This window comes from Onychostoma macrolepis, chromosome 16 (assembly GCF_012432095.1).
Source record: "Onychostoma macrolepis isolate SWU-2019 chromosome 16, ASM1243209v1, whole genome shotgun sequence".
Lineage (NCBI taxonomy): Eukaryota > Metazoa > Chordata > Actinopteri > Cypriniformes > Cyprinidae > Onychostoma > Onychostoma macrolepis.
In genome coordinates, this window is record NC_081170.1 from 8805132 (window position 1) to 8827479 (window position 22348).

The 22348-nt window shown below is 36.2% G+C and overlaps 1 protein-coding gene and 1 long non-coding RNA gene across 6 annotated transcripts in view; one reads left to right on the forward strand and one right to left on the reverse strand.

The window, feature by feature from the left end:
• Nucleotides 1-2740: 2740 nt before the first annotated feature.
• LOC131522073 (T-cell differentiation antigen CD6) overlaps nucleotides 2741-22348 on the forward strand; it is a 36678-nt gene continuing 17070 nt past the window's right edge. For 3 of the 5 annotated variants that reach the window (XM_058747306.1, XM_058747309.1, XM_058747308.1), the window contains exons 1-2: nucleotides 2744-2864; nucleotides 4017-4150. In XM_058747306.1, coding sequence (XP_058603289.1) covers nucleotides 4084-4150 — 67 coding nt within the window. In that variant the 5' untranslated portion in view covers nucleotides 2744-2864; nucleotides 4017-4083. Of the gene's footprint in view, nucleotides 2865-4016; nucleotides 4151-22348 lie in introns of all 5 variants that reach the window. The other 2 variants (XM_058747311.1, XM_058747307.1) reach the window with 2 other exon arrangements.
• LOC131522075 (uncharacterized) lies at nucleotides 17074-20736 on the reverse strand. The gene is made up of 3 exons (XR_009266438.1): nucleotides 20243-20736; nucleotides 19252-19471; nucleotides 17074-17317 (listed from the first exon to the last, which is right to left on the reverse strand). It is a non-coding gene; the product is annotated as an uncharacterized LOC131522075 (long non-coding RNA).

Consider the following 22348-nt stretch of genomic DNA (forward strand, 5'->3'; position numbering starts at 1 on the left):
ATAATTTTTTTAAAGACAAAGTCTGCTTTAGACAGGGTTAAATGGAGAATCCCTCCCAAGAGGCTAAATCAAACTGACAGCGTGAGATGTTGACAAAAGGTTTTCGAAGCACTTGTCAGTTCACCAAATCCATGTTAACATTAACGCCTAATAGCTGGGAGATTAGACTTGTACGGTAATTAGAAGGTCAGGAATGTGCTGGATGTGACAGGCAGAAGAGGAATGCGTGACTGGTATAATTGTGCGTGTTTCTGGAAGAGTGCAAAAGATGTACTTCATATCAGCTCGAGTGATGTCAGGTGGTGGGTGGAACGATTTCGCTCTCTGTCTAAAAGCTGTGAGATAACACCTAATTAGTGGTTACAACATTAACACATACCCTCTATAGACTACATGGAGCAGCTGGGGATGTTTACATACACTTAAACAAACAGCTCAGTTGGTATCTTCGAAAAAATCCTATCTATTGGTATAGAAATTAATATGAATTCATTTAAATAATGAAATTCTTTCGTTAGAAAGAAACTTTGGTTTATTTGGACATTTTCACTTAGGGGTGTACTCACTTTTGTGGCCAGCGGTTTAGACATTAATGGCTGTGCGTTGAGTTATTTTGAGGGGACAGCAAATTTACACTGTTATACAAGCTGTACACTCACTACTTTACATTGTAGCAAAGTGTCGTTTCTTCAGTGTTGTCACATGAAAAGATATAATATATTTACAAAAATATGAGGGGTGTACTCACTTCTGTGAGATACTGTGTGTGTATATGTGTATATATGTATATGTATATCTATATATGTGACCCTGGACCACAAAACCAGTCTTAAGTCCCTGGGGTATATTTGTAGCAATAGCCAAAAATACATTGTATGGATCAAAATGGTCCATTTTTCTTTTATGCCAAAAATCATTAGGATATTAAGTAAAGATCATGTTCCATGAAGATATTTTGTAAATTTCCTACCATAAATATTTTAAAACTTAATTTTTGATTAGTAATATGCATTGCTAAGAACTTCATTTGGACAACTTTAAAGGCGATTTTCTCAATATTTAGATTTTTTTGCAACCTCATATTCCAGATATACAAATAGTTTGTAGTATAGTATCTCGGCCAAATATTGTCCTATCATTAAAAAAAATCATACATCAATGGAAAGCTTATTTATTCAGCATTCAGATGATGTATAAATCTGAATTTCGAAAAATTTACATTATGACTGGTTTTATTTATATATATATATATATATATATATATATATATAAGATAGATAGATAGATAGATAGATAAACATTAAAAAATATAAAAACAAACAAATATATATTTTTTGTGAATCTGAGACTTTTTTTCCACTTTATATGATTTTTTAAAAAGGAGGTTCAAGGATTTCTTTTCAAAACCTATGAAGAAGTATTTCACTCTACTCTTGTTTGGATATCTGAAAGCTGTGTAAAAATGCAACTCTGTCATTTCAACTGCACAATTACCTTTACCTATACTCACACAGCAACTCAACAAAAAGTGCACATCTCTCACAGAATTTGCAAAAGCTTTTAGGAGATGCCAAAATACAGCTAACAACCTCACCATTTGAGAATAAATATTTGCCATTTGTCCTTCATAATCTATATCCCTGTCTGTGGTCTAATGCACTGTTACTTTGAAGCCTTGGATGATAAACAGTTTTTCATCCTGTTTCTTTACTTCGTTTCCACTTCTGGCCTCTTTAAAACTCTAGTCTCAAGGTTGTTTACTAAAAGTCACCTGCCTGCTGCATTTGCTAGTGAATTCTCTCCTGTTATTCTGTTGCACTTTGCTGACTGTGATGTTCGGTTTCATTGTTCAGACAGCATAAAGGCAAAGCTGCTATTATGATGAATCAAACGAAATAATTTTTGCATATCCCATATTTCATCCCTGCCATTGCAGGGAGATTTTGTGAGGAACATAGCCATTGTGATGTGAGGCTGTCCAAAAAGATAATGGTGCAGCTGACATGCTGAGTGGGTGAAGTTGGATCCTCTGCAGTGAATGGGTGCCATCAAAATGAGAGTCCGAACAGCTGATAAAGACATCACAATAATCCACAAGGAATTCACACGACTCCACGTCTTGTGAAGCAAAAACCTGCTTATTTAAGACTCTTTAACACTCTCTTCAGTGAAAAAGTCAGTCCTCTGAATCAGGAGAGATATGCACAGATTAAGCACTGTTTACAAGCGAAAACAGTTCTGAAGAAATATGTTGGTGGATTTCGATGTAAGAGCACACCAGGGGATGGACGTTTTCACTGGAGGAAATATTATCTATTATCAGAGGTGGGTAGTAACGAGTTACATTTACTTCGTTACATTTACTTGAGTAAATTTTTTGGGTAACTAATACTTTTAGAGTATATTTAAAAATAGGTACTTTTACTCTTACTCAAGTACATTTTTAGTGAAAAAACGGTACTTTTACTTCGTTACTGTGGGCGACGCTCCTCTCGTTACTTTATCTTAATGCGATATAGTTAAAAATCCTTCAATTTATTCCAAACGCACCGTCTACTTTTTTTTCTGGGCAATGAGCGATGCCCGTTCACGAATGATTCATTCTTTTGCGTCAATTCTGTTCGAAGGCTTGATCAGACCAGTTGGCAAACCAAGTGAATCGGTTCGTGAATCAGTTTGAATGATTCGCTCAGTTGCCTGCCGCACGCGCTAAGTTGTCTGAAGCGGTTCTCACTCAGAGTTGTAACATCAAGAGCGCTGAAGACGTGGCTCTGGATCAACAGTCAGTTGAAAGCAAAGGCTATGGTTTGCTAGCTATGAAGATCTTTATTAGACGAACACCGCGTGTGTTGCCGGTTCCACAGGTATAGATTCGATTACAATACACGACACCACTATGACATTACAGTATGTACCTTACACATTAAATACTATGTATAATTTATTCATTAAATAAGCGGTCACAGAGTATGAAATAAACACCCGCCAAACCCACGTTAGTTCCAGGAGGAATGCCTTTGCCTAGACACAATTAATATTGATATTTTCACAATATTTACGCTTGCAGAAATAAAGGCTACATTTGTTTACATTTTGCAGAACAGACGGAAGAAGATCCGTCAATGTGCATTTGTTTCGTGATGTTCAGATGTTCTGTAGCGGTCATGTGAGGAGTTTTCACTCTTCTCCGTGTCAGAGGTTATATATGTACATATATATATATTATAATACATAATTAATATACTTTAAACTATAATTTAATTTAATTCAGTGATGCAAAACAGAATTTTTATCAGCTGTTACTCCAGTTTTTAGAGTTGTATGATCCTTCAGAAATCATTCAAATATATTGATTTATTACCAGTGTTGTTGAAAAAACCAGGATATACTGATTAGGTATGTTTTAGCTGGTCGGACCAGCATAAACCAGCAAAGGACCAGCTTAAATCAGCTCAAACCAGCATCCCATGCTTCAAAACATATCTTACCAGCATATGCTGTTTTTTCAACAGGGAACAGATTTGCTGCTTAATATTTTTGGAACCTGTGATTTTGTTCAGGATTCTTTTATTAATAGAATATGTGTGTGTGTGTGTATATATCTATATATATATATATATATATATATATATATATATATATATAGATATATATACAGTATATGTATATATAAATTTAATCTAAATATCTATAGATAAAAATAGACTATATTCAGTATATGATCCAAAGTAACTAGTAACTAACTACTTGAGTAGTTTTTTTTATCCGGTACTTTTTTACTCTTACTCAAGTAACTATTCAGACTATTACTTTTACTTTTACTTGAGTAAATATTTCTTCAAGTACTTTTACTTTTACTTGAGTACAGTTTTTGGGTACTCTACCCACCTCTGTCTATTATGGACTTAAAAATAGATTTGTTTCTTACAAACACGCAGCTTTTTACGTCACAAGATGTTAATGGATTGACTGGGGACATGTGCATTACTTGTGGATTATTGTGATGTTTTTATCAGCTGTTTGGACTCTTATTCTGCCGGCACCCATTCACTGTAGAGGATCCATTCGTGAGCAATTGATGTAATGCTTAATTCCTCCATGTCTCTTGCGATGAAGAAACATAATCATCAACAACTCGGATGGCCTGATGGTGAGTACATTTTCAGCAAATGTTCCTTTTTGGGGAAACTATTCCTTTAAAGACAGAGGGAGTTCAATCTCACTGTCTCACACATGTGACAGTTCAGAAAGCAAGAAAAATTTTCTTTGAGCGTCATACGGGGTTGCCAGGGGAACTGTGTCGTTCATAAAGGATTTACTGAACAAGTAAATAGCATTATAGTTTGAAGTGGGACTAAGAAAGGCCATGTTGTTGACATGAAGTGCCCTTGAACAAAAACACAGAGACTCACAATTACTATGTTGTACAGTTCATCTTCATCTCCCTGAGACACCAGGGGAATAAAACAGTAATTAGTCTAAATTGAACACATTTGCAACAAAGTAAGAAAAGCAAATTAATTCAATTATTGTAAGGAGTCTGCTGTGCTTTTTTCACGTTGTGTAGTAATTATTATTTTTCTTTTGCTGTACAGTTGAGCAAAGACTTGAGTCAGTATTTAATAGAAGAAAATCAAAAGAAGCAATGCCTTTGAATACCTTAACCCTTTAAGCCCTGAAGGTATTTTCAGAGTTTTTGTTTTCCTGAGTGACATAAAAAAAAGTAAAGACTTGTAACTCCAAAACTGTAGCAAAGAGAGTCGTTTGAAAAATAAAATAAATAAATTTGGACATTCTCATGCTGAAAAACTGCTAATAAACAGCAAAAAAAAAAAAAAAAAAAAATTGTGTTAAAGGGAAAATGTAGATATCTTTCTAATTTGACATGCAATATCTCATGAAGGAAATAAGGTAGGGGGATCATTCTTTTTTTGGTGATGTTCCTCTATATGTGAGCTGTATCTGGATCACATTTTATGGTGATGATCGCATAAAGAAATCAAAAGTTACAGCATTTGGAACCAAGGTAGCCTTTTTTTTTTGTTTAGCATTTGTCGCCCCCTAATGGGCATTTGTTTTTTAAATCGTTCTTTCATGTGGAGTAACTCATGATCGAAGCATGGGATTATGTTGATCTTGGACTCATTTCAATCGGGAGCATCCACTTTAAATAATGATGTGCCATTTTCTACAATCTATGCATGTTTCATGAAGTTATATAAATGCCACGTGGTAGCTACATTTTAGTTTTAGTTAGCATCTGTGGGCCTGTGGGGGTTTATGTGTCGTAATTGCGTGAGCAATATCTCGTGATCGATTTATTGGATTATGTTGATGTTGGATGCATTTTAATGGTGATAATCTGCTGTAAATAATGATGTCAAATTTTCCACAATCAGAGCATGTTTCACAACCCTCTACAGACACCTTGGCAATTTAATCGCCATTGGCTAGTAAAAGTAAACTCTCATTCCGGCGTAATACGCAGCGCCTGAAAATAGACTAACTTCAGTCAACGTAACCAACTTGACCACCCATAGATATCATATAGAGACTAGATACCCTATTGGCCGCTGGGCGCCGAGAAATACGGCCGCCATCTTGAACCGGTCATACTCCTAGTTTCATTGCGTAGCAGCAGTTAAGATGCCAGAGCACTGTGGAGCATTTTCTTGTTCTAATCGGCGAACCATCGCAAATAGGGTCAAGGGGATTACTTTTCACAAGTAAGTTTCAACATTTACCGCACTATTGGTTGTATTTTGTGAATAGAATACTACCAGATAAATGAGAAGGAGCAAGGAACTTTGACATTATAGTCCATGGGCCAAGCCAGAATTTGGTACCACCTAAGGTGGCAAAATCTCTTTGGTACCAGTTTGTTTGTAGAGTCCATATAAGTACTTTGAAATATGGTAACCATTTCAAATGAGTAGCTTTACTAATCTTTTGGGACAATCATTATTTTAGCCATTATCGTCCTACAGTATCTGCACAGCAGGTTTGTATGAAGTCAAAGATTCTCTATGGGGTTCAGGTCAGGCGAATTTGCTGGCCAGTCAAGCACACCAACACCATGGTCATTGAACCAGCTTTTGGTACCTTTGGCAATGTGGGCAGGTGCCAAGTCCTGCTGGAAAATGAAATCAGCATCTCCATAAAGCTTGTCAACAGAAGGAAGCATGAAGTGCTCTAAAATTTCCTGGTAGATGGCTGTGTTGACTGTGGACTTCAGAAAACACAGTGGACCAACACCAGCAGATGACATGGCAGCCCAAATCATCACAAACTGTGGAAACTTCACACTGGACTTCAAGAAACATGGATTCTGTGCCTCTCCACTCTTCCTTCAGACTCTGGGACCTTGATTTTCAAATGAAATGCAAAATTTACTTTCATCTGAAAAGAGGATTTTGGACCACTGAGCAACAGTCCAGTTCTTTTTCTCCACAGCCCAGGTAAGACGCTTCTGATGTTGTCTCTGGTTCAGAAGTGGCTTGGTAGCCCTTTTCCTGAAGACGTCTGAGCGTGGTGACTCTTGATGCACTGACTCCAGCTTCAGTTCTCTCCTTGTGAAGCTCTCCCAAGTGTTTGAATCGGCTTTGCTTGACTGTATTCTCAAGCTTGCAGTCATCCCTGTTGCTTGTGCACCTTTTCCTACCCAAATTCTTCCTTCCAGTCAACTTTGCATTTAATATGCTTTGATACAGCACTCTGTAAACAGCCACACCTTTCAGTAATGACCTTCTGTGACTTGCCCTCTTTGTGGATGGTGTCAGTGTTCGTCTTCTGGATCATTGCCAAGTCAGCAGTCTTCCCCATTATTGTGGTTTCAAAGAACAAGATATACCCAGAATTTATACTGTAGGGATGGTCATTTATTCAAACTCAAATGTAAATATTCTAATATTTTGAGATACTGATTTTTGACTTTCATGAGCTGTAAGCTCTAATCATCAAAATTAAAAAAAAAAAAAACTTTTGATATGTTTTACTTTACATGCAATGAATCTAAAATATATGAAAGTTTCACTTTTTGAAATAACTTACAAGAAAAAAATGAACTTTTTCACAACATTCTAATTTATTGAGATGCACCTGTAGATTCATGGAACATACTACTCAGAGCAGCTAAAATAAGAGGCTACAGCCCCATCCTTGATCTTGCTAAAGACCTACCTGAAGGTAGTGTACCATCAGTATTGTATCACAGGAAATGTCGTAGCATCTTCACTATGAAGAAACTGCACTCCTACATCTCTAGTGGAGTTTCTTCAGATACTCCTAACAGGTTCATTCATTTACAATGCAGGAGAGCGCAGAAATGTGCAAGCTACAAACCTGCAGCAATCAGAGGGAGGAGGAGGAGGAGGATACTGATGTCATGAAACTAGTTGAATATGATGATGATGACGATGATGATGAATAAACAGAAACAGTTTGCAATGACCAAATAAGCTTATGAACAAGGTAGAATTATGTTGTTTTTCTTTGTATGACATGCTCTGTTCAAATAAAGTTACAAGATATTTTCATTATCTGGCTCAACGGTTAGTGTCATTGAAGGCTGATTTCTGTGACAAAGCTACCACTAACAAAAGGTTATCATGTTGTAATATCATCTAGAGATATGGACTTAAAAAAAAAATCAAACTAGAATTTGCCACCTTGGGTGGTACCAATTAGTGAAAAATGTGGCCTGGGCCCATGGACTATTACTACTGGAATCGTAGTCAGCTAACGTTAGCTAGGCTATGTTTACTGCACCGGCATGGAGAGGTGGGGTAAAGTAATAATTACAAGTAATCTTGTAATAATTACAAGAACGTCTCGGTTATCAGATACAAGCATTCAACGGCCATGTACGTTAGTATAAATATATATTGGTAATTTCATTTGTGTTTGTGCACGTGATTTCAGGAAGCAATGTAATACACACATGACGACGATACGCAAATCGAGTTACCCCTCCCACTTCTGCTAGTTTTATTGAGATATCTTATCCCGTGTGAATTGGCCATTAATATTACAGAGGTCCTGTGGTAAAATTACATTATTACTCCATCTACCCTTGTAAATTTAATCCCGTCCGAATAGGGCTTTAGATTAAAATCGACACAATAATTCTATGTAGATTTTTTTTATTATTATTATTGGTATATTAACATTGGCCAGTGAATTTTACACAAGTGTCATAGACTGTATTATCAGTCTTTATAAATATGTCTTATTTTTATTATTATTATAAGGTGCTGAGAGCTGCAGAGAGGGTGATCCGTCGAGCTTCAACAATACAAGCTCCTAAGGTGTCAACAGTCACGCACATTGTGCGGGAGGAGATTGGAACAGAGGATGTTTTCCTTCTTGGGGAGCACATTGAGGAGACCCAGTTTGGCATCGACAACCATCAGTCTGACTTGTTGTCATTGGTTGTGTCTGTGTTTTTAAAGATAAGGCTCCACCATGTTGCCCAACTCGCCTCTCTTGAACTACAGAAAGGGAGCACGAGAAAGAAGCTCTGCAAAACAGTCCACTTTCAGGGGTTTTAGTGTGTTTGTGTTTGTGTGTGAGAGCGAGTGTGTGTGTGTGTGTGTGTGAGAGCGAGTGTGTGTGTGTGAGAGAGAGAGTGTGTGTGAGAGAGAGAGAGTGTGTGTGTGTGTGTGTGTGTGTGTGTGAGAGAGAGAGAGAGTGTGAGAGAGAGAATGTGTGAGGGAGAGATAGTGTGTGTTTGTGTGTGTGAGACAAATCATAATAAATTGTTTCTTAAACTTATTAAAATACCTTACTTTACTGTAACTATCTGTTTTGCTTCTTTATCATATTTATAGTGTGTGATTTATAAAATACCTTATATCCTACATCACATATTTTGATTTTGGACGTCTGGTCACTTTATATCTCATATCAGAATGTTATATTACTGTTAAGTATATTAAATGAATATTAATTCCTGCTATGAATATTAAAATATGCCGAACCATGTGTCCTGTATCATAGCTACATATATGACCTTTGCAGAAAAAAACCCGCGTAAAAAATCAGTTCGGTTTTAAGTGAGGTATGATTAATTAAATGCGCTGACAGCTCATTGCACCAGCCAAACACATTACAGTGAATGGAGCGGGTGACCGGTTTAAGATGGCGGCCCCACCGCTCGTCAGCGCCAATAGGCAGTAGCGGTCGATAGGGCGTCTATCTAATATGATGTCTATATGACCACCTGCTTGCACAGAGAGCGTGCCTTGCAACCATTTGTGATTGACGCTGCGTAATATCATTGCACCTGCTGCCTGCACCCATGGTACGGCAGCAAAGTTCCTTGATTATTAGGCCGGAATGAGAGTATAGTTCCTAGCCATATCGGCCTAGAAAATCGCACCTTTTCATTTTCCGTCAGTCTTAGTACACGACGTAACTACAGAAGAGTCAAGTTTTAAATAGGAAGAATATCGAAACTCTTTGGTCATTTTTGAGCGAGATGCTATCGGTCTATACCCGGAGATCGGTTGAATGAATTCGAAAACGGTAAAACTCAACTGTTTAACTCTTGGGGAGTTGGAAAATGAGCCTATTTTCAAAATAGTGGCGTGTTCCTTTAAGCTCTTCCACATTGAACGTCTATATATAAATACTTCATAAGCAGACTTTACATAAACTGATGTTAGGTTGTCACTCCCCTGCTAAAAAAACAATAGAAGCCCAATAGAAACCATCACAGAAATTCTAATGGTTTCCATTAAAATACCATTATAAACCATTAGCTTTTTCCAGTAAAACCATTACAAAATTCATTTTTGTAGTGTGTTTTGGGCATTTTTCCAATAGGATTTAACATCCCACCAATAGAATCCATCACATACCAGTAGACACCATTATAGTTTCCATTAAAACCAATACAATTCCCATTATAACCATTAAAACCATTACATTTTCTATTGTGTTTTGGGCAGGGTTCTATTGTTTTTTTCAGCAGGGTTAATTAAGTTAATCGATTTTCTATGGATTCTGTCGACTCAAATCTGCAGACTGGCTCTGATCGTTGGCAACTAGCATCAACTTTTCCAGATTTAAATCTGTGGAAAATCGGGGCAAAAATCGTGTAGTGTATTCCAGCCATAAGAGACTATAGATAAGTTGACATCCATTTAACAAGAGGTTTCATAATGAGGCTAGTTTCTGTGTTCATTCCCATGAATTAAATGTTTTATTGGTTTGTTTTATTTGACTTTTGGAATGTGTGTTACTTAGCTGAACGTGGACTAGCCTAGATGTTGCAATGTGCTTAAATTACACTTCATTATGAATATATAACTGTTCAAATTGTATGCCTTGTTGCTTGATTTTAGTGTTCTGTTTTTTTTTTTTTTTTTGTGTGTTATTGACTTTGTACCTTCAAAAAATATATTTTTACAATTATTCTTTAAAAATTTTCATTAAAATAAACAAGAATTTTTAATAAAACATGATGTGAACTTAATGGGAACAGGGGTGTGCTTAAAGGGTACAAAAATGTACCCATTAAGCACAGCCAGACTTTTTGAATTTAATGATGTATATCTTAATTGAAATACTTTTGTCATTTAAAATAAAATTAAATATTTTTGTGTGAGAGATTAATATTTTATTTTAACATAACTTTTTGTACTGAAACCAATATCTTGTGCACTAAAAATGTCTCAATGTAGATTTTGGTGAGCTTAATAAGTACGTTTACAATTGATAGAATAGAAAAATAATAGGGAATGCTAGTGTTAGAGGGTCATTTTAAAATAATAATAAAACAAGTCAATAGAACAGAAAAAGAATAGATAATACTAGTGTTAGAAGGTCATTATTTATAATAAATAAAAAGAAAATAAGAAAGAATAGAACAAGAATAGAGAATGCTAGTGTTAGAGGCTCTTCTTTCTTTATAAATAAAACAAGTACTTGGCATAGAAACAGTATAGAGAGTGCAAATGTTAGAGGGTCATGTTAAAAAAAAAACAACAACAGGTAAAATCAGCATTAGAATAGAGAGTGCTAGAGTTAGATGGTCAAGTGAAGATGAAAGAGATGTGTTTTCAGCTGTTTCTTGACAATGTTAAGGAGCTGCTTGGATTGAGTTGGGCAGGTCATTCCACCAGGAGGGAACAGTTAATAGTCTTAATTTAAAAGTCCATGAAAGTTTTATCACAGGTAGAATGCAAAATGTTTCAATACAAGCATTTCAGTCAAATGTAATTTATGCAATATTTCAAACCTTTAACCCACTTGGGAAAATCAGCCCATGGCCACAGTTTAAAAGTAAGGCAAGGCAAGGCAAGTTTATTTATATAGCACATTTCATACACAATGGTAATTCAAAGTGCTTTACATAAAAGGAAGTGAAATAGTCATTAAAAATAATAAGAAATTAAAAATAATAAAAATCAACAATAAAAACAAAGTGATTTAAAAATTGATTTTAAAAGAATGTAAAACATTTAAGAATAGAAAGTGATTATACATAGTGCAATCAGTTCGGACATAGCACAGTGCTCATTCAACAAATGCACAGCTAAACAGATGAGTTTTGAGTCTGGATTTAAAAGTGGCTAATGTTTTAGCACATCTGATATCTTCTGAAGCTGGTTCCAACTGCGGGCGGCATAATAGCTAAAAGCAGACTCCCTTGTTTTGTGTGAACCCTTGGTATTTCTAACTGACTCGATCCTAATGATCTGAGTGGTCTGTTAGGTTTATATTCAGTGAGCATATCTCCAATGTATTTAGGTCCTAGGCCATTTAGAGACTTATAAACGAGTAAAAGTACTTTAAAATCAATCCTAAATGTAACTGGAAGCCAGTGTAAGGACCTGAGGACTGGTGTAATATGCTCAAATTTTCTGGTTCTAGTCAGAATCCTGGCAGCAGCGTTCTGGATGAGCTGCAGCTGTCTAATGGTCTTCTTTGGAAGGCCGGTGAGGAGACCATTACAATAATCCACCCTGCTGGTGATAAAGGCATGAACCAGTTTCTCCAAGTCTTGACTGGAAACAAAACATCTAATTCTTGCAATGTTTTTGAGATGATAGTATGCTGATTTAGTTACTGCTTTGACATGACTACTAAAACTAAGGTCTGTCTCCAGAAATACCCCAAGATTTTTGACTTGGTTTTTAGTTGATTGACCCCTAGAGTCAAGGTATGCATTCACCTTGATAACTTCATCTTTGTTTCCAAATGCAATGACTTCAGTTTTCTCCTTATTTAACTGAAGAAAGTTCTGGGACATCCAACAGTTTATTTCATCAATGCATTGGCAGAGGGAGTCAATGGGGCTGTAGTCATTTGGAGATAAGGCTAGGTAAATCTGCGTATCATCAGCATAGCTGTGATAGGCAATTTGGTTCTTTCTCATTATTTGACTTAGTGGGAGCATATACAGGCTAAACAAGAGCGGTGCAAGGATTGAGCCTTGTGGGACTCCGCATGTCATGGACGCCCACTTAGACTTATGCTCTCCTATACTCACATAATAACCTCTCCTTCTAAGTATGACCTGAACCATTTGAGTACCATCCCAGAAAGCCCGATCCAGTTTTCCAGTCTCTCTAGAAGTATGTTATGATCAACAGTGTCAAACGCAGCACTAAGATCTAGTAGTACCAGAACTGATATTTTGCCTGAATCAGAATTGAAGCGAATATCATTTATTATCTTAATGAGTGCTGTCTCTGTGCTATGATGTGCTCGGAAACCAGATTGAAAATTGTCCAGGTATCCATTTAAGTTTAAGTAGTTGTTCAGCTGATCAAAAACTACCTTTTCAATAATCTTACCTATGAACGGAAGATTTGATATTGGTCTATAGTTGTTCAACATTGTGTTATCAAGATTGCGCTTTTTCAGAAGGGGCTTAACAACTGCAGTTTTCAGGGAGTTTGAAAAAGTCCCAGAAAGAAGTGAAGCGTTCACCGCTTCCAAACAGTTAAGCACACTTTTGAAAAAAGATGTGGGAAGTGTGTCAAGATAGCAGGTTGATGATTTAAGGTGCTGTACTATTTCTTTCAAAATTTTGCAATCAATTGCTTCAAAAACAGACATAGTCACTTCTTTTTGAAATTGCGGTCGAATCTGTGTGACCTCTGCAAAAGTAGATATGCCAATCTCCTTTCTGATATTATTGATCTTCTCAGAAAAGAAGGAAGCAAACTCATTGCATTTACTGTCGGAGAGCATTTCACTGGGAATCTGACTTGGGGGGTTTGTCAGTCTCTCCACAGTAGCAAAAAGAGTGCGAGAGTTGTTTAAGTTACTGTTTATAAGGTTTGAGAAGAAGGTCTGTCTAGCTGTGGCTAGTTCCACATTGAAAGCATGAAGGCTGTCTTTATAGATGCTATAGTGAATTTCAAGTTTTGTCTTCCGCCACATCCGCTCAGCTTTTCTACATTGTCTTTTCATACTCTGAACTAGAAAGTAGCCCAATTCTGTGGGGAAAAACGCGGACTTGGCAACCCTGCATCCAACAAGAGCTGTAGGAGTCAGATTTGACTTGAGTATTTGCTGCTCAACAGATCCTGGGCTCATTGACAAATATCTGATTTTGTAAGCTCCCTTTACACAATGCGTGTGATCGCGAAATCGAAAGTGAAAGTAAACAGTGCAAACACAGTGCAAACACTTATCCTCAAAAATATTACACCTCATACAGATAGCGCCAAAATTATATACAATATTAGAATGTTTAAAGGAGTGGATGGCAGACAGAAGTGTAGGGCTGCTGCTGTTGCAATGGAACATTCTATGGCTTTGACTTCTTGTCAGTATATGTTCTTTGTTAAGGATTAACCAGAGCCGTTGAGAGACATTTCAAAACAACAGCAAACACAGTCTTTAACCAAGGTAACTTTAGCCTAAAATATGTTAACAAGGCAAGTAGCGACAGTTGACTACATTAATCCTCAAATATTAGCCTATTTTATCTTTTAAAAACAGCACTGATATAACTACATATGCATACTACATATACATGTTGATGTATTTTATAAATAATGTAAATAAATTATTTTATTGTCTACTAATTACCAAAAATCGCAGTTCAACGGGGCCTAACTGAATGTATTACAATTGCCCGCTATGAACTTCCTGGAAGGAACTATTTGAAGTCTATGCGAATCACGTGATGATCGAGCATTTCGAACTTCCGTTGTCGCAACTCTCTCTTCTTCTTCTTCCTCTTGTTTAATGGCTGCGTAATACTATAACACTATCTCCCTGTGCTACTATTATCCCATCTAATTTGCCATTTATTTATTAACTTTTTCTTTAAAATCGACTTTGCCTCCTTTTCCCCCATAGGCACTTTAACATCGACCTCCATCTTGCCTAGTGCTTTTTTTGCTAGTTTATCAGCAACTTCATTACCAGATACCCCAACATGTGCTGGCACCCAACAAAAATACATCATTATTCCAGCCTCTTTCAATCTGTATAAAGATAGATATGCTTCCATTAATAAATCTTCTCTGTCTGACCTCGCTTGTGCAATACTAATTAAAGCTGAAGAAGAATCTGAACATATTACTACTTTATTTGGTCTGACTTGTTCAACCCATTGTAGTCCTATTATTATAGCTGTTAACTCTGCAGTGTATACTGCTAAATCATCAGGCAATTTCAGACTAATTCGTATTTTACATTTTGGAATATATACACCTATTCCAATCTTTTGAGTAACAGGTTCCTTAGATCCATCCGTAAATATTTGTAATGTTGAATAATATGTATTATTTAGAATAGCATTAACCTCATCTTTGGGCTTGTCTAGTAAGCTCAAATCTACAAGCAGTTCAGGGACTCTCCATAGTGGGGTATCAGTGAGTGGTATTATCCATGCCATGCTCCTTGGCCCATATTCTACTCTTCCATCCAAAACTAGATCCTCCATCATACGAATATTCCCAGCACTCCTCCAGTAGCCTACTTTATGAGTGAGATGAGTACTTGCTGATTGTTGAAGATTCACCCAATATGTCATTGCCAATTTTATCCTTATAAGTTCAAGAGGCATCTCGCCCATTTCTACCCCAATTGCATCCACAGGGGATGTTTTAATTGCTCCACAACTTATTCTTAATGCTCTGCATTGTATGATATCTATTTTTTTTCAGTAAAGATTTAGCTGCTGACCCATATACAATGCATCCATAGTCAAAGCAGGATCGAATCAATGCTTGATATATAGCCTACACAACAATGCACTACGACTAGCTCCCCAATTGTGACTAGCTACCGTACGCATGCAATTTATGATCATTCTACATTTTGATTCAATTTTACTTATATGCAGTTTCCATGTAAATTTTTCATCAAACCATAACCAAGGTATTTAAAAACAGGTACTCTTTCTCATGTTTGATCATACAACTTCAAATCTAAATGTTCAATCTTGTTCTTAGTAAATAACATATATTTTGTTTTTGAAACTGAAAATTTTAAACCCCAATCTAGGGACCACTCCTCCACTTTTTTAATTGACTCCTGTATTCCTTTAAAAAAAATTTTAACATTGCGTCCTCTTTTCTGTAATGCTCCATCATCTGCATAAAGTGCTAATCCTATTCCTGTTTTTTTTTTTTTTAATCAAAATCATTATTAATCATTAAATTAAACAATATTGGACTAATTGCACTACCCTGTGGAGTTCCATTTAGTATGTTATAAGGATCTGATATTTCTTCTCCAATTTTAACCTGAAAGGTACATTCAAATAGAAAGTCTAAAACCCAATTATAAAATTTTCCACCTATACCTAATTTATTCAGTTTAATTAGCAAACCTTCCCTCCACAAAGTGTCATAAGCATTCAAATAGTATCAAAGCATCTACTGTAGATCTACTTTTCCTAAATTCACTTTGGAAAGTTGATAACATTTCCCTTTTCACCAAAATGCAATTCAGTCACCATAATTTTTTCCATTACTTTGCATAGCGTGGAGGTATGAGTGATGGGTCTAAAACTACTGGGTTTTGTTATGTCTTTCCCAGGCTTAGCTAGAGGAAGCACAATTGCAGTCTTCCATTGCTTAGGAAGGATACCCTCATTATATAATTATACAATTCCAATAATGCTTCTAATGATTTAGCTGGTAGTTTCTTTAAGATGTTATAACTGATCATATCTTTACCTGGTGTTGTATTCTTTGAATTATTAATAGCTGATTTTAATTCAAAATAATTAAACTCATTGTCCATATTACTATTAAAATCTTGATTTTTCTTGCAAGTATTTCCATATATATTCTTAATTTGCTGTCTTGTTAAGAATGCCTCATCTAAGTTTTCAATGCTATAAGCTTTAGCAAATGTTTGAGCCAACATTGTGACCTTATCTTTATTTGTTATTTGTAATGTCCCTCTACTGACAGATTTTCAAATTGTTCTTCGCATAACATTTGAAATTTCTCCCAATCTGCCTTTTTATATATCCATCTTAAACCAAAATTACAATTTTCTATTTGAATCTTATTTTGAATTTCACAGATCACTGGAAAGTGATCACTTCCAATAGTATCTTTAGATATATGCATATGCATTTACCAGCTAATGATGCTGAAACTATTGTGATATCTAAATATGACATTGCACCTCTTATTATGTCTATTCTTATTGGGTTGCCATCGTTTAGACACACTAAAGAGTTCTCTTCCATGAATTCTTCTATTACTTCATTTTTATCTGTGTTCCTGCTACCCCAAATACACTGTTAGACATTTCAAAGGGTTTTTACAGTAACTTACTGGCAACACTGTTGCCAGTAAGTTACTGTAATTAAGATTTACAGTAGCAAACAGTATTTGATTTACAGTTTGAAACTGTACTGTTTTACAGTAAATTACTGTACAAAAAATCGAATTCATCAGTATACTACTGTAATTCATTCATTTTAATATAGATTTCATTGAGTTTTATAATTTTTATATAGAATTAATTTTATTTTTACTCTACAAAGATACTACTGGCATTCAGTTAAAACAGACACGATAATTTCAAAATATCAAATGCTTTATTTAAAACATTGCATGAATAACACTTAAAAATACAGTCATCCAATGCTGGAACAGTGCATCTTCACCATTTCTCCTGTCTTAGGACATTTTGCAGTGCATTATGATGTGTCCTCTGGATTTATCCTCACAAAGAATCTTTAGGCAACAGAAACATAATGGGGAAAAAAGACAAGCAGCCAAAGAATACATAGCCATCTGCAAAACCCAGGTGCTGCTCCAAAACGAAAAGGTGCTGCCACCACCTTTGCTCACCATCCACTTTCTTAGTGACAGAAATGTCTTCTCTGAAAAACAAGAAGTAGAAATGGCACACTTTTAAAAGGCAAACCTCATATAGAATACACAAACCTCTCAAAACCATAGTTGTTCTCTTAATATGAATCTCAGATTATAGAGTCTCAGTGTGGCTGGCATGCTCATGTCTTGCTTGATGCTTCATTGCAGCTGCCTTTAAAACACATATACAAAAAACGATTTGCTCTCTGCATTACTTTCATTATTTACATACCTGTATATCACATTTTCTTTCATGAATGTTGCACATCCTCCACCTCTACCATTATTCCTGTCTGTCCTTATTACTTCATATCCATTCAGTTTAAAATCCAGTGACTTGCATAACCATGTTTCTTGTATACAAACTATATCAGGAGATTTACTCATATCTTCAACATATTTTTTAAACTCCTGCCCACTAGCGATCAAGCTTCTGACATTCCAATGAAGCAATAGGAAAGACATGATAATGTTATATATCACTACACTGAGATGCATCATAACTTGTTTTTTCTTCTTCAGATTTTAATATCTTGTGAATTTGCTCTGCCGATATACCAATGCAATTCAACAATTTGCTTGCACATTCCACCACAATTTTTATTTTGTCTGATCTTCTTTCCACCTGTGCAGTGCCATTCACCACTGCACAGATAAACGACACAAAATCAGTTTTGCTCATGTTAATACTGTCTGTTGAGCCATTTTTAACAAGTTCAGCTGTTTCATTGACTCATTCGTCTGAGAGGTTTGTGCCTGTTCCCTTTGGATTCTTGTTTCTGCTACTTGTTTCACTTTACGAGCTGCCTCTGCATATGTTCAATTCTGGATGGACTTTACCTTCTGGATCTCACGAGCCTGCTGTTGCACCGGACATCCTGCATATGCAGCGCTGTGCTCTCCCCCACAATTGCAGCATTTCATCTTAGTTCTTTCCTGACATGCTCTTCTCCACATTTTGCACACGCATTTTCCCTTTGCAGACAGCAGCAGTATGCCCTATGCGTTGGCAATTATAACAACGTAAAGGAGGGGGAACATATTTCCGTACCACATAACTGATGAAACCTAGCTTCACCTTTACTGGTAAATTGCTGTCTTCAAAGTGTATCAACACAGAGAGACTATCACATTTTTTATTGTCTTTCCATGTCATCAGTCTTTTGACCGAAGTAGCATTGCCTCCAATCAAGTTTCCTTTTATTTCCTCTATTACATTTAAGGGCACTCCTGAAATCACCCCACTCTTCCTCATACCTCAGCACAGCTTATTCTACCACCAGCCAGTGATTTTAATTTTAGGATCTTTGCTCTCTGAATTTCATCTTTACACTTAATTCAAAACTCTTCCATTGTTCAGACATGTTGCCCCTTTCACTGATCCTATTTCTTTTTCTATCGCTTTCGATAATTTAACAGGATGCATATAGCCTACTGTTCTGCTTGTTTGGCAAATGTGACCCTGGACCACAAAACCAGACTTAAGTCGCTGGGGTATATTTGTAGCAATAGCCAAAAATACATTGTATGGGTTAAAATTATCGATTTTTCTTTTATGCCAAAAATCATTAGGATATTAAGGAAAGATAATGTTCCATGAAGATGTTTTGCGAATTTCTTATCGTAAATATATCAAAACTTAGTAATATGCATTGAACTTTATTTGGACAACTTTAAAGGTGATTTTCTCAATATTTAGATATTTTTGCACCCTCAGATTCCAGATTTTCAAATAGTTGTATCTCGGCCAAATATTGTCCGATCCTAACAAACCATATCAATGGAAAGCTTATTTATTTAGCTTTCAGATGATGTATCAATCTCAATTTCGAAAAATTGATACTTTGCCCTGTCTCCCTAATTTTACTTGAACACATTTGTTCACATTCAAACTCATCACCCATGTAATTTCTTTTTTTTTTTTTCTTTTATTATATCGTACTTCATGGAATTCCATTTCTTGATTATCTTCATCCGAAGAATCATCCATTATGTCCACCTACTTCACTCCAAGAACTGTTCCTATTTTGTCTTTCTGAATCTGAATTCAGATAAGAATCTGTTGATTTTCTATTGCCATTGTTGTTTTCGTAGTTCGCTCTCCTCTCGCCAGTTTGCTCCTCCCTCTGTGCAAATCGAAACTCCCGGATGTGACAACCTCCCTACGGATCAACATTCAGTTAAAACAAGGACAATAATCTGCGCGCACAAGATCACATTTTGAGCGTGCAAAAAGGCTGCATTTTTTATTTAGGATGGATAGTATGCACATTGGGATGGGATGCAGGTTTATTCTGCCTCACTGCAATTTTTTAAAAATCTAATTATGCAAGTAATTATATAGTAGAAGTTGTGTGGGTCACACACCCAAGATTTTCACTTACAGTTATGTCTGCATATATTATGTTTGCATTGTTACCCACATGTCTTTCTTTTTCTTTTTTTTTTTTGCAGTGAGGGGAACAAGCCTGCATCCCAATGTGCACACTATCCATCCTAAATAAAAAATGCAGTCTTTATTTTTTTAGTACGATAGTTGTTTTACAGAACATCTCTGCTGTGAATTTTTTTTGTTTAAATAATTCCAAGGATATGAAGTAGATTGATTATTATTTTAACGTTATTGCAGTGCATTTCTACGTTTGTTTGATGGCTCTTTTTATTCTGATTCGAGTGATGTACCGTTTTTACACACTTATCTAATTAAAAGGGGAAAAGTCTGTCCATCTTCATTTCTGAAAACGTATAACATTTGAGACCCCAGCTCGGTCACATTCATATTCGACTAATGTTAATTAAGTTACATAACTTGCAGTTCAGAAAGAAGTTAGAAGTAACGTTAGAACTACCACTTGAGGTTTAGGAAACACTGGGACATACTATTATGTACAGTAATAGTACGATTTTATTTTTATTAAAAATAAGCTACTTACGTGTGGTCGTCGAGTGGTTGACATTTAAACTTAAATTGAAGTTTTCAAGCCATTAAACAAATATCTCTTCCACCATGTATTTTTTCTCTTCCGCCGTCGGTGATGCAGGGAGTCTTGTGATTGGTTGTCCAGCCAGCCAATCAGAATTTAGCAGCCTCATCTCTGATTGGCTGGAATTATGGCATATTGTAACGCTGGTTTGTGTTGAGCACGCGAACCGTCTGCACTTGAGAGCGCACAGGGCTGGTATGAGAGGAGCAAGAAAGTGAAACGTTGCGCATGCGAAAGGGAACGTCTGCGCACATCCAAATACTTATTTTAAATGCAAAATAAATTTTTGTTCTCTCAAAATATTTTCTTATCTGCGAGACGCACATTTCTCCTCAAAACTTAGTTCACGCGTGTGCGAAATGCCTTTTGCACGCTCAAAATGTGATCTTGTGCGCGCAGAAATGTGACCGAAATCTAATCCCATATGCAACTCTCTTTCTCAACGGCTCTGGAATTAACGAGCTGCTGGATTCATGAATATTAATCAGGTTGTGTGCGTTCACTCGAACTGATTCGATGAAATCAAAACAGGGACGATAATAGGTGAGCACCAGCCAATGAGATTGCCGTTTGCGCATTAGTTCTGCTCACTACCGGAGACCCCTGCGGTTCTTAAAAACTAAAAAAAACCAAAGCAACAATTTTGACGGGAAAATACAACAAAGAATATCGTTTACACGTAGCGTGTCAATTCTGCATGTATGTAAGACTCTCTCTTGCTCTCGCTGCTCTCGCCAAAGCGAAGGCGAGTCGTTCGCCGTTACACTAGAGTTCACGTACGGTGCGTCAAATATAGGTGCGCTGCGCATCCATTGAGATCCATTGAGCACAGATCGCTTGACGGAGAGCGAAACTCTGAAGCGTGCAGTCAGTGTTCGGCAAGTGAAAATACACCTGTGCTAAGCTTATACTTAGCCTCCAATTTACACACTTTTTTCACAGGCAAACACCGTTCAATGAAATTAAGGTAAAAAAATAAAATAAAAATAGGTTTGATGTCTGATCCCTCAAATATTGGTCAGGGGTTTTCTCTCTATACACTTGTGTATGAATCATTTATTAAATGATTCATTTCTAATGAATGCTTTGTGGTAGGCTAGGCAGCTCTTTGGCATGTGAGTGTTGGAGGAACTCTTGAGGAATCTCAAGAGCCTTTTATGTTTATATTGTGTTCTGTTTTAATTACTGCCACCAACATGCTAATTGCCATGATAACTAAGAATGAAGCATTACCATTTGCATTAGTCATGGACTGTCCATGGAGAGACAGACATCACCAGCTCTATGACAATAAAGTCTGTAGAGGCCAGTTCACACAGTCAGTTTGCTTGTTGTCATGCTTTCATTGAACCAGGACCAAAGGAGTGACAGAACGGACAGTTTAAATGACACAAAAATATATCCCACAGGACAGTGGCTGGTTTTATTTGTGGTTTATTTTAATTTAGAATTTTAATGGTTAATTAGCTGGTTGCAAATTGATATAGGCCTAATAGACAACATAATTATTATAATTTTTTTTTTGCATGAGTTAATTTTTAGCGGCATTAAGCCACCATGGTTACAATAATAAAAGCAGTTTGTTTGTTGGAATATTGAGTGATGTGTTCATCCTTCGCTTTCAGTAGATATTTTACTTTACTTAGATATGATCTTGCCTGTTTACAAGAGTTTGAACAGCTGTTTGTTTCATGCACACACATGTAAATACAAAACTCTAGCTTCGGGGTATAGAAACATTGAATAATATACGGGTCAAGGTGTATTTCCCGACTCACTCGGATCTCAGAAAGTAGTAGCAAGACTATAGCAGTTGCCTGTGAAAAAAAACTTGATTGAACTCTGCATTTTATATCTTAACTGAAGTCAGAGAACTCCTCAGTGAATAGTGTAAAATCAAACATACTGTCTTTATGGATTATTGCGAATTTGCTTGGTGTGAGGGGGTCTGAGTAAAAATAAATGTCATTTGAATGACCTGAGCTGTAGCTGTATTGAAAAAAATAAGCTACTGCCACTGATTTTCACAAAGTTTAAGTGGAAGAAGTTTTTTTC